The sequence below is a fragment of the Gopherus evgoodei genome, chromosome 1 (assembly GCF_007399415.2).
Source record: "Gopherus evgoodei ecotype Sinaloan lineage chromosome 1, rGopEvg1_v1.p, whole genome shotgun sequence".
Lineage (NCBI taxonomy): Eukaryota > Metazoa > Chordata > Testudines > Testudinidae > Gopherus > Gopherus evgoodei.
Window position 1 is genome coordinate 78,172,878 of NC_044322.1, and position 13,021 is coordinate 78,185,898.

The 13,021-nt window shown below is 36.7% G+C and overlaps 1 protein-coding gene across 15 annotated transcripts in view; it reads left to right on the top strand.

Annotated features, from left to right (window-relative positions):
- The window catches only part of LMO7 (LIM domain 7), a 197,556-nt gene that overhangs the window by 142,898 nt on the left and 41,637 nt on the right, over positions 1-13,021 (top strand). For 5 of the 15 annotated variants that reach the window (XM_030566674.1, XM_030566693.1, XM_030566684.1 and 2 more), the window contains 10 exons: positions 1,452-1,482; positions 1,910-2,023; positions 2,504-2,702; positions 5,004-5,256; positions 5,668-5,967; positions 6,297-6,590; positions 6,903-7,040; positions 7,452-8,171; positions 9,471-9,500; positions 12,469-12,586. In XM_030566674.1, coding sequence (XP_030422534.1) covers positions 1,452-1,482; positions 1,910-2,023; positions 2,504-2,702; positions 5,004-5,256; positions 5,668-5,967; positions 6,297-6,590; positions 6,903-7,040; positions 7,452-8,171; positions 9,471-9,500; positions 12,469-12,586 — 2,197 coding nt within the window. The remainder of the gene's footprint in view (positions 1-1,451; positions 1,483-1,909; positions 2,024-2,503; positions 2,703-5,003; positions 5,257-5,667; positions 5,968-6,296; positions 6,591-6,902; positions 7,041-7,451; positions 8,172-9,470; positions 9,501-12,468; positions 12,587-13,021) is intronic. The other 10 variants (XM_030566741.1, XM_030566784.1, XM_030566751.1 and 7 more) reach the window with 7 other exon arrangements.

The window sequence follows — 13,021 nt, forward strand, 5'->3', positions numbered from 1 at the left end:
TAGCATCTCCATCTGAAATTGAAAACAACATTGAGATATCTTAGACAAAACCTCTGTTGTCATGGTATATACTGGTATCAGTAATACAGGAAAGTGTGAGAGGTCCCAGATTACTCTCAGAAAGGCTTAAATTGGTGTTCCCAGGGTAGCTTTTTTGTTTGAATTGGCTTGATTCTGCTTGTAGGGCCATCAAGACAGGGAACCTTGGGGAATAGATGTGTGAATGAGTGGGTGTTTTAAATTTATTAGACATGTGGAATGTTTTAGAGAGAGGATCATTTTTGTACAGAAGGGAGAAGTTCCACCTGAACCAAGGTGGAACCAAACTGGTTGGTACAAAATCGGTAAGATTTTGGGAGACCATATAAACAAGTCCTGACAAAAAGCAGACATGGCAAGGAACACTTAGGTCAAAATAGCTGTTAACTTTGTATCACTGACAACCTAATGTACGTATGCTGTAAAGGACAGGAGAGATAATATAGTTGAACTAGATGAGGATAGACATCTCCCTGGAGCCAAGAAGAAAAGGGGAAAAATCCCAGTCTCTGGCCAACAATTACATTAGATGTTTTCATAAGGGATTTTGGCAGAAATTTCCCCTATAAGCAGATTACTTCATAGATGTCCTCACTTGAAGTTTCTGTTACTGAAACAATATGATCTTATATGGAGACTTGGAGAGCATCCCCAGAGAAAGAGGAGTTTCTCCTAATTTTCCTCCTAAAAATTTTATTGGAGGAGCAGAACCCCTGCAAGTACACCTTGAGTCACACACCAAAGCAGTACAGGCAAGCAGTTTTAAAACAGGTTCACTAATATTATTGCTTGCACACTTCAAGTGCATTCTCTGAAGTATGGCCTTCTCCAGATGTTTCCAGTTTCAGTTGCTCAAGTTCCTGAAAAATTCTTTCTTGGCAGAAAGTTGCTATGCATGGTTGCAGCTCAGAGGCAAATATTTTGGATAATATACACCAAAAATACCTTAAAGTTACAATTTGCAGATGGAACTAGAGAGACCTGTAGATCTTCCAGATTAACAGGGAGTGTATCCCCAGGAAAATTAGGCTGTTTGCCACTTTATCTAAAGCTTTCAGTTTCCCAGCAAAAGTTATAATACAAAACCATTCAGATTTTTACTTTGGTGTGGTTTTCCCCTAAAGTCAGAAATTCTGATTATAATGAAGGATACATTCTCTTTTACAGAGAGAATGGTCTAAAACCTCAGACCACTGTTTCTGCCTTCAGCTTTGTTCTTGTATGTAGTGGCTGAAGTAGTAAATAATTGTATTTTATTTTTAAAGAATCAAATCTATCCATATTTCATGGCAACTTTTAACTGGGCTTAAGAAACCATAGCTCTGACTTTTAATACTACATTATTTCAGATTAAAATGGCACTGGGGTTCTAGTCAGAAATACTGAAATTCTTTTTTTTTTCTCCTTTGCAGGCAAGAGGAGACCAATAGAAGACTCAAAAACGTAAGACATGTTTACCTTCATGCTTTCTGAAATTATTTCACACTTGCTCCAGTTTACTAATTTAAAAACTTCTCTAGTCATGTTACTGTCATTCTTAGCTGAGTCTTAAGCTGTTCATGTGTCTAGTGTACATTAGTACTACCTTACTGTGTGTCTCTTCCTGACTTACTTTACTAAAAAAATGAATTAAAAACATTAATAATTTAATATTCTGTCACTGACACACATCTGGATGGAGCACAGTGGTAACTTTTCAGCTGATTTTGATTGAGACAGCCTGGCAAATATGTGCAAAAAAAAATGTATTTTACACTTCTTTATGGAAAACCTGAAAACAACCGCAGCAGTTTGTGTTCAAACATTTTTGCACTGGCATGCTGTTTAATAGTTAACTAATGAACTTCTCAATTTGTCTTTTTGGTTTTAGGTTTTGATTACATTATACTGGCTGGGGAGGAAAGCACAAAACAAGTCTAGTTACAATGGTCCACACCTTAACCTTAAAGCATTTGAGAAATTACTAGGACAAGCTCTCACCAGGGTAAGAAATCCAGATGGAATAGTAGCTGCTATGTACTTTTGTAAGGCTGAGTATTAAATGTATGCTGCATAGTTTGCCATATGCCATGCATTAGAGATGTCAACTCCAAACATCTCTTTGGGGGTTAATTATATTTTTCGTCTAGAAAGATGGCAGATATTTCTCATCACATTTTTTTTTCTAATGTGCTTAAGATACTTCAAGAATATTTGAGTTCTTCCACTACCAGGTTAATAGTGGATTGTAGACTTCATCTTTCCTCATTTATCTGAGAGAACCTAAAGAATTTTTTTCTTTTTTAACCAGAGAAAAATTAAAGCATTGAACTGGGTCTCCCTGTCCTAAGTTCTGTATATTATTTGAGATTCTTAAAATATGTTTGTCTGAGCTTCAGGGTGCATTTAAAATTGTGTATTGCATTATGTAAAATAGTACCTGCTTCTTAAATTGCTGAAAAAAATAACTAATTTATTTCTTTAGGCCCTCGAAGAATCTAGCAGTCTGAAAAGCAGTGGCAGGGACAGTGGGTACGGTGATATTTGGTACATTGACCGTGGAGAAGCATTTTCACCTTCCACTAGCCATAAAAGAGACGATTCTTTCGATAGCCTGGACTCCTTTGGTTCAAGATCCTCCACAAGCTTTTCATCAGATATAACCTTGAAGGGTAGCAGTGAAGGTATTTTTGCTTGTTAGGGTTCTCTGTTAATTTATGGATTGTCAGAGACAGACTGGGGGAAGAAAGTGTATGGACCTAATATTGCAGTTGCTCAACATGTTAAATTCCCACTGATTTCAAAGGCAGCTCCAAGTCAGAAGCTGCTGCAGTAGCATTGGGTGCCATATCAGGATGTTTTTGCATGAAGAGTTATTGACTAGCTAGCAGCTGGCTGAAAACAAATAATCTAGACACAAATGTGTCTCCAGTTGGACTTTTGGGACTTTTGCCCCACTGTCCTCCCTCTTGCTCGTTTTTAAATTGTGGGGAGGAAAGTGTAGGGGTTTGGCTACTGACCACTTGCCTATAACCAGGTTTTTCTCCTATCCCACGCTGCTTTGCTGGGAAGTGGGATGGATTTTTCTGTTGAATGACATGACTAATAGTGATGTGTGTTTTTGTTTTTGTTTTTTTTTTTAAAGTGTATGGTACAGAGTTAGGCATAGAAGTTTCTGGTGATCAGGGAATAATGTACAGGCCTTTTGGCTAAAATGAAAATCTGTATGTTATTCCCTGATCACCAGAAATGTCTATGACTAATAGTGCTTGCCAAAAATTTTGATTTGAAACTTTTTGATCAATAATAAACCTTCATGGAAAACTTTCATTTTTTTCCAAAAACTTTCAACATCATAACCCAAACTGAAAAATAAAAAGTCTCCTATTTATTTTAATTAATACATACCTAACATTTTTCAGCCAGCACTGATGATGGTTTTCAGATTTTAGAATCTCCATAGGTGTGTCTAGTTTCAAAGGAGTTGCTACATGAGATTGCTTTCTGTGAAGAACTGGAATGCCTATGATTTATTTAAAAATCCCAAACAACTCAAGGTGTAAATATTCGACATGTTAAGTTAAGGCTGTTCTACTGTGTATTCACTGTTCCAATGGCTAGGGCACTGGACACTACCACTGATTTGTTGTTTACTCTTGGCAAGTCACTTTACTTTTCTGGGCTTGTTGCTTCATTGAGAAAATGGAGATAGAAATGCTCTGTAAAGAACCTTTTTAAAGCACACTGAGAAGAGCAGGTGAAAAGTCTAATTATGCAGTTTACAAATAATGTAACACATGCATAATATAATACTTATATAAGAGTATTCTAGCTCATTTCCAGCTAGGGAGGTAATTTTCCAGCTCAGATAGATGTATATGTGCTAGCTTTGAGCTAGCCCACCAAAAATAGCAATGTAGTCAAGCCACTACCCTTGGCACAGTAGCTACACTGCTGTTTTTCACAGCTTGGCCAAAGGTAGCACATGTACATCTTCGCCAGAAGGAAATTACACCTCCAGCTCCAATGTAGATGTACCCTAAATGTGGGACTTAAATCACTAACAGCCAAGAAGATGAGAAATGAAGCTTTGTTTCATACTTAACGCATCCTGTTCTCCTTTGCTTGTATATTTCAACACTTTATGTAAGATTATTTAAAGATCTTTAGACAGATCTCTTAATTACAAGTCTCTTCTACCTTGTTCTCTTTGTAGGCATAAGTCAGATCACTAATATTTTTTCACATTCCCTCAGAAACCAGCATTGAAGTGAAATACTTTAAAAGGTTTTCATCCCAGTTTGAAAATAGATGTAATTTCATTTTGGCATTCTAGTTTTTATGAAGAAAATTGCCAAGAGCAAAGATTGTTAAATCAGATTCCTTCAGTTATTTTTGAATGTGGCATATCTCCTGTAGTTGAATGCTTTTAAATTTCAATAGTAAAGTAAAATTGATTTTTATAGTTGTCCAAGTTTGCAGATCTGCTTGAACAGTATAACTTACAAAATCAAATGTGTAAATTGTATGAGCTGCTTGGTCAAGGTTTCATAGATTTTTCTGGCCTCAACCAACCTCTTTGGAGTTGTGTGTTAATCAAAAGTATTATATTAAATTTCTCAGTAGTACATGAAATGTGATAAGTCTTTTTGACTAATTTGAATGGCAAATGCACAACTTTAAAATAAAATTTAGTTCTGGAGATTAGCACTTCGCTTTCAGCCTCAAATGGGGACAGTAAAACATTCATTACATTCTAACACTAGTATGTAAACCAATTTCAACCTAATGCATCCTATCACAGCTTCATGATGCACTTCTAAAAATGCCTCTGCTATTACGTTAGTAGCTTTGCATGTTTTCAGGTGAAACTTCTGAAAATACATAGCACAATCAACTTTATTTTTGTTTATTTTATTTTAGGTTTTAGTCAGAGTAAAATCTGGAGGATAATCTCTGTTTGTGCTTTTGGCTTTTTTTTTAAGCTTGTGAAAGTGACACGGACTCTGAACTGCCTTACAAAATGCATGATTCTGGCAAAGATAACATGTCATATCGCAGGATTGCTGTGGTTGAACCAAAACCTACTACAGAGTTCAATCGGTTCTTACCTAGCAAAAGTAAACAGCCATCATATATGCCAGCACCACTCAGGAAAAAAAGGACAGAGAAGAATGAGGACAACAGAAGAAGCTGGGCAAGTCCTGTCTTCACTGAGCCAGATGGAACATTTTCAAGGTACTAGGGTGATATCTAATTAGAACAAACTTGATTTATGGCAAATGGAAAAGACATATTCATTAAAGCAAGAGAAGCTGACCTTACTTTTAATTAAAGTAAAGTATTTGAAATTTACAAAATAAAAAACATTGTTTCTTTGCATAGCTGGTTGATGAATAACATTGTGACATGGATAAAACTTTAACAGTGGGAATTTATATGATCTTAAAATGCAGAATTAAAGTGACTGGAACATATGTTTAACCTCTTTGGTTAAAGCCTATCCAAATTTTGTTGTTACTAATCTCTGCTGTCTAGTTTTCCAATTTGTAAATGTACATACTTGAGATTAGCAGCTATTTTTGGGGCTTCATCACAACCTAGATGATTTCTCTGTCTTCACTTTGTTCCTGTTTTGGTCAGTCTCAGTGAACGAGGAAAGAATCCTTTAGCTTCCTGTCAGAATAGCAGAGCAGAATGTGGGTTTACAAATCCAGCTTCCGTGCAGATGATCCATGAGTATGAAAGTGGCTCTGATTCAGAAGATGAAAGAAGACTGCCTGACGTGGTTATGGATGATTTAGCAAAACGTAGATTCTTAATAAAAAAGAGCTCTGTGAGTTCCGCTGCACCTGGACATCTTTACATCTTGCACAAGGACTCTCCTAAATCTTGTTTGCAACAAAATTATCCAGCTGGTCCATTAGCTGCTGTGCTTGAACCGATGAGGTCAGAGATACTAATTCTAGATCCAAATTATTGTACTACCAAAATTGCAATCCATAAATAACTGCATCAAAAAGCAAACCTTTCTAATCAGCATTTGTTTAACTCTGCTGATAAATTACTACGTTCTTTGTAGTCAAATTCCTTTCTTTTTATCAGATGAAATAAGATGCTGTTATAACCACTTAACTTTGTTCTAGTGCTGCAGTAATGGAATTGAAAACTAATTTGCTTCATTCACAAATTTGAACTTTTGTGCCAAAAAGCATGTCTCTTGCGTATTTTGTGAAGTTGCTCCTAAAGTATCTTAATTGATTGGATATTTTGAACAGTAACCAGAGGAAGCAGAGGCATTTGGACCCTAAAGAGGAAAGCAAGCGAAAAGTTAACATTTCTTCAAAATTCTCCGGCTATTCTGATGATGAGGAAGAAAAGGCAGTAGGCATCCCAAACATTGAAAAAGATGATCTCTATGTTCGCAAACTAAATTCTGCAGTTTCAAACCCAGTGGTTTCTTTTGACAAGTTTCTACCTAAGTTTTGGACTCCAGAAGAAGAATTGCATTGGAAGAACATCAAAAAAGGATACTCTTCCAAACCATGGTATAAGGAGCTTCAGGGATTCAGGTTTGTGTGTGCATGCTCCTCTTACATCTCATGCATGCACACCATTTGAGTACACTGTAGCTTTAAATGCATCAAGAAACCTTGTTTTGGCCTGTTTTTTTTCAGCTCCACTGACTGTTTCTTTAAAGTTTAACAGCTGGCTTATTTTGTGTCTTATTTGTTGCTCAAACAGAGGTTTTTGCAGGGAAATAAACTGATGTATTATCTACAATAGACAATTGCACCTCTTATCTTTTTGTGCTTTAGTCCATAATTACTCTAAATATTTCTTAACTTCCGCTCTTTTCCATTCCTCATGCTACTCTACGGTAGAATGAAGTCAAAGTCTGAGTCTGAGGATGAAGATTCAGTCAATAAACAAAGCAATGCCAAACCGACTGCTGATTATGTGGGGAAATCATTGTCCCAAATTGCAGAAGGGGGAATCACATATGCCTCTGATCAACCCAGGTTGATATAATTGCATGAACTGTACACTCTTGCTGCATCAAGGGAAACTACTAGTAGTGCAACAGTTGAGTGAATTAAGAGTGCAACGTGATGTTGCTGTTATCTCTGTACTTAGTCACAAGTTGCTAGTTTACTGACAGGCATAACAAACTGTAAAGGATCGTTGGCTTTGTGTATGAGCATGTGATCTTGCTGTTTCTACCAAAGTTAATCTGCTGTACTATCATTTTAGAGGGGTGGATATGTGCTGCATTATAGCAAATACTGAATTGTATGTGTGCTTCTCAGAATATTCCAATTCTAAAACAAATGCTCCTCTGAATACTTTTTGTCTGCAGTCTGAGTCTTCTAGCAATTAATGATATTCTACCTTCCCTTTGTTTTGTTTTGTTTTTGTTTTATATGCTTCAGTCAGTTTTCATTACTTCAGACCCTCCAAAAATATTCTGATGACTACTTGTCTTCTGAAATGAAGACCAAAATTGATCCTACTTCTGGCCCTAGGGTCATAACATGCAGAAAGAATATTTTTTTTACACCAGGATGCAACCAGAGGGAAACTATGAATGGAGACCTATATCCAGACTTGGAAAATGATGATTTGTTTGTTCGGAAGACTGGGGCTTTCCACATGAATCCAATTGCTCTCCAAGCTTTTGAATACTTTAGAAAATCCTCTGAGCAAGAACCTCTTCTAGAGGGTGAAATAATTCTGCAACCCAGAGAAGGCCAACCTGTTATTCCAGACTTAGAAAAAGATGACATGACTGTTCGTAAAGTGCAAACACAGAAAAAAGGGGTGCCTTTATCAGGTGCTCCAGACAAATACCATCCTGCACTCTTTCCTGATCCTTGGAGCCTCCCACCAGAAATCCAATCCAAATTTCTTTGTTTACTTGACAAGACTATCACAACAGAAGATGAAAAAAATGGTGGTAGAGTCTTATCACCCTCTTTGCAGCAGAAGAAGGATGATATGCTGACTCGCAAGATTGAGTCTTGGAAAGTAGGAAGTGTTCCGCAGCCAGTCAGTTTTACTCCAGGTCCATGCAGCGAAGAAGACTGGAAAAAATGGGAGGCTATCAGAGAGGCCAGCAAAGTTAGACACAAGAAACGCCAGATGGTTGAGAGGTCAGGTTATGTCCCTCTGTGGAGAGTGCTTGTGTCTGAGTATTTGATATCTTCCCATTAAGGAAAGCATCATCTTGTACTGAATGGAACCATGCATGCAGTGTGAAACTGCCATGTATTTATTTTGTGTAGTTGTGGAAAAGCTTATGATGGGGCAATACCGTATTTTCAACATGGTTTAGATTATTCGATTAGTGCTAGTAATGTACACTGTATAATTTGAGACTGAAGATAACATGATTGAGCAGGAATATGAGCAATTACTCAAGAGACCATGGAAACCAATAAGGCATTTCTCAACACCGGTGTACAAACATTCCTAAATTATCTGTATACTTTATTGCAGGATCTTAGGGAATAGCAGCTCTGTTAATACTGCTTATGAGCTAGGTTTGAAAAAATTCCCAAATTCACTCAGAGCCTTGCTGTCCTATCTGCCCTCGGTTTTAACTCCTGCCCAGCCCTCTTTCAAACTCTGTGTTCACTCAAGGACAGTGGGGTTTTCTCAAGTCCTCCTTGTCACTGAAAATACGGAATTGCAAGTTGCAATTTTTCTCATTCATCATCCTTATTTCATGACTGATACAATTTTATGTTCCAGCTAATATTGTGTATGTCATTAATTTTTAAGCTTAACACAGCTAAACAAGCCTTGCATTTGGTTAAAAGTATTTCTAAAACACCTAAATATAATTGACTTCTTAGACTATTTCAATCAATGAAAATTATACTTTATACTTAATCTTCTCTAAGTATTTTAAAATTTTAAAAAAATTAACTCAGTGCATCATATTGAATGCATCTGATTCTCCATCTTAATGTGTTAAGCTGAATGCATTTTTGGCATTCTGTTCATTCATTCCATTTGTTACCTTAGGAATGGGGAAATTAATTTGAACAAAAATATAACCTTTCTGAACCAAACTTTGTCTTAGGACTCATTTCAAAATAGTCATCATTTCTTTGTCTGCACTTTCTGGTGTTAGATAGCACTGGAAGAGGCAATGAGTAATAACTATTAGACTGTTCGTGCATGATTTCCAAACTGAAAATACTAGGAATTGTGATGGGGACATTTTCGTATTGTGAGACTTTTAAGCTTGACTTCCAGAATACACGGTTTCCGGTAATTTTCTGATTTGCATCTGAACTTTGAGGTACTGATCCAAGCCTGTAACTCCTGATCTTTTGATGTTCTCCCAACACTTTAGTCAAAATGCTTCCACATCAAACTACTTATGTTCTCTTACATATAGAAAACCCTGAAATGAATTTATTTTTGGTTTTTTGATTTCTCAGACTGTTTCAAAAGCTTTCTGATGAGGATGGGTAAGTTTTTATGATAAAAATATGAAAATTTCACCATATCATTTGTTTTGTGCATCTTATTAAACTTTCCCAGTAATTTTTATGCATGCATAATAGCTCAAAGCTGTTACTCAAAGCACCATGTGCATGTTGCTCCGTAGTTCTGTACTTGAGGAATATTCATAAGTTATCGGAAACACAATAGCTATGCTTCTGATAGAAGCTCACTGTGCTATAAAGTATTGCATATATAGTAAATAAATTGCAATGGCTGCTGTTGTCAGGCTTTTTGAAATCAGCCGTGAAATTTCACTCTTGCTGAAACTTGCATGTTTTTTTTTCTCCACTGTATTCAAATTGGATTTTTAGAGGTTTAACAAATCGAGAGTAAAATTAGTAGTTGATGTGAATTTAAATATCCATTTATCCAGATAAGAAAGTATAGGAAGACATCTCAACTTGCCAAGGTCCAAATGTGTGGAATAAATCACCTAGAATGAGAGAGAGAAGAAAATCAAGAGCAGCTTAAATTAATGTGAAATTAATTTAGCATAGCATTTCCTATTATTTTGGATATCATGTTTCTGCATCTGAGGTTAACAGTCTTTGTCAAAGATTGCACCAAAAATCCAACTTAAAAAGAAGGCATCTTAAAATAAAAATAGGTAGGCAAATGAGGGTAGCTTTTCCTTTCCAGGATTATTTAAGGGTGTAGTTTCCACTAGAGAGGTTGGGCTTTCTGGATATTGTATAATTTATTGACTCTATTTATCCAATGCTAGGTGACTGAATACTGAGTGTAAACCTACTCCATGTTCTACTGCAGCAGTACGCATTAAAGCACAATTTTGTCATTTAAGTCTTGCTTTTTACTTGGCTTACTATATGTGTTTGTTGGGAAGAGGAGTGGGAGAAGAGGAGTTCACTGATTTTTGCCTGAATATACTTTGTAGATTTGCATATGCACTAATGTTTGTGTTTTGCATGCTTTACTAATTTTTTTTCTAGTTTTCCCTTTTGAAATCTGTGCACTTTTTTACCATTATCTTTATTTCAGATTTTGGTTCATTTTTAAAGTTGTATGCAACACTTTTTTATAATTGGTTAAATATTGCCAAAATCAGCAAGGAGTGAAAACTGGTCCCGGAGAGAGCTCTGCTGCATATTCAGAAGAGGGAGAATATGAGGGTATATCCATTAGATAGGTTTTTGATGTTAAGATGATTACATACAAATTAACACACTTTTTATGTGTAGGTTTTAATCAGGTATATAAATTTAAATTATTTACATTTTCTATCTTGTTCAAGGAGAATATAGAAAAGCGAGAGAGGGGAAAGCAGTTCATAATAATTAGTGTATATTCCCTCAACCAGTGTTGAACACTTTTGGTGCTTTGATGTTTTGTAATACAAAAACAATTTCTGTGCCTGAAGTAAAAATGAATGATAAAACCAAGGACAGGACAGAAAACTAACCAAACAAACAGCGCCTAAGGTAATAACCATAGTATTGTTGCTAGAATTGGCATGCTTCCCATTTAAAAAACAAAACAAAACTGGGACAGTAACTGAGTGCTCTACCTTTTACATGCTGAAGAGCAGCGTCCAGAGTCGTAGGTTGCCACTGAAACTCAGTTTAGCCTCTTCCTAATCCCTAGTTGCATACATTATACAACCACCACATAATTTTGTACAGCTCATATCTGCTTGGCATAAGCCCAAATTTGGAGGAGCAGATCAGGACTGACTGATTTTGGCAAAAAATAGGTGAAACTTGTACAATACCTTTTTGTGTTATAAGTGGCTTAAGTGAGTACTGTTAATTCCTCCCTTTCAGAAGCATTTAATATGTTCTATTGGCCTGGTGGTATAGTGGCCATTCACTGTCATTCAGGTCATCATACAATTGGTTCCTTCTTCAGTCACTTTGCTCCCTGAGCTGGTGGGGTGGGAGCACATCTCAGGCAATCAGCTGAAGCACTGTAATGGGAAGGGAGGATCCCATGTCACTCTAAAGGTACATCCATGGCCAATCCAGATGAGGCTTTAAAAAAATTTCAGGAACTACAGGGAGAAAATTATAATGCACTCTCTCTCCATGAGATGGCCAAACCCTGAAGTCAGGCTACAAGGAAACTTGATGGATTTGGGAATTTAGCAGCGGCCTTCTGAATCCAGGTAGTACTAAAGAGGATAAAGGATATGAAGACCTCACAGACCTATAGGGCTTTGTTCTGAATGGGAGAAGTAATTTTTTTAAAGATGACTGTCCCTTTTAAATATGTAACATAGAACCTGCTGTTGCATAGCATTTTAGAAAGATTAAGAAAAGACACTGTCCATGCCCCACAGAGATTACAATTTAGGCAAATATAGAGCATGGAATAGACAATGAATGGGCGGGGGCAAGAAAAGAAAGGGCTAGAACTAACACAAATTAATGTGAGTCCTATTCTATAGTAAGTGAATCATAAATTCTAATATTAAATGGGGGAATAAAGGTAGGGCAGGAGCAGATGAGACAGTAGTACAGGTGTGGAAGTCAGACATGGAAAGCAAGGTGGAAGAAGCCAGTGTTGAGGAATTAGGAAAGAGGGGAGAGAGGGAGACAGTGAACGTACTGGGGGAGAAGGGTTGCATGGTTTGAACACATGAGGAGAGTTAAAAAATCTGACCAGAGGGAGAGCATTGAAGAGCAGAAAAGTGCAGTTTGAATTATCAGAGTAAAGCTGCTAGGAGACCATACGAGCGGATTCTCACCTTTCCTATTCATGTTTGACCAATGATGCTGTCATTAATGTTTGTTAGCACCACTGCATACAGGATCCTGAAAAATAGCTAGTGTATGTTTTTCCTGCTCTGTTTAAAAATGCACGATAGGACAGCTCAGGTTATATTAATATAAATTCCTTCCTCCCTCTTGGAAGTCTTACTTGCATAAATACTGGCAAAGACTACATTAAGCAAAACAATGTTTTTGGTCCTAGGAGCAAGTCTTTGAATGATGTCAGTATAGACGAGCCCCAGGTGCTGCGCCAGGTTCGTTATGAAGAGCTGCAGAAAATAAAATCCAAGCTACAGGAACAAGATCAACAGTGGCAAGATGTGAGTGTTCCATTCTGCTCCCCCTAAATTCGCCACGAAGGGCCCAGTTCTGTAATCTAGTGTCACTTTTCACTCAAGCCAAAGGGCATTGGGTGTCAGCACCTCACAGGATTGGGTCGTAAATGACCAATTTAAACATTTTGTAGATTATCTGGGTGTGTGGAATGTAAATCCTTAATGCTTCTGTGTTATCTGTTTGTTTGATCAACTCTGCAGAGGAAGATTTATCTGTATGATAGCTTTTAAAGAGTACATAAGTAAAAAACAGCTTCAGACCCAATTTATGTGCAGGACTATGAAAGATAAGGCACTATAATTATTATTATTTATTTCTCTCTTTTTTTATTAATGTAATGGCAAGCGTAAATTTCTTTAAATCTAAGAAACAGACAATGTATTGCAATACAGTAATCTTATAAATTAGTTTATAGGAAG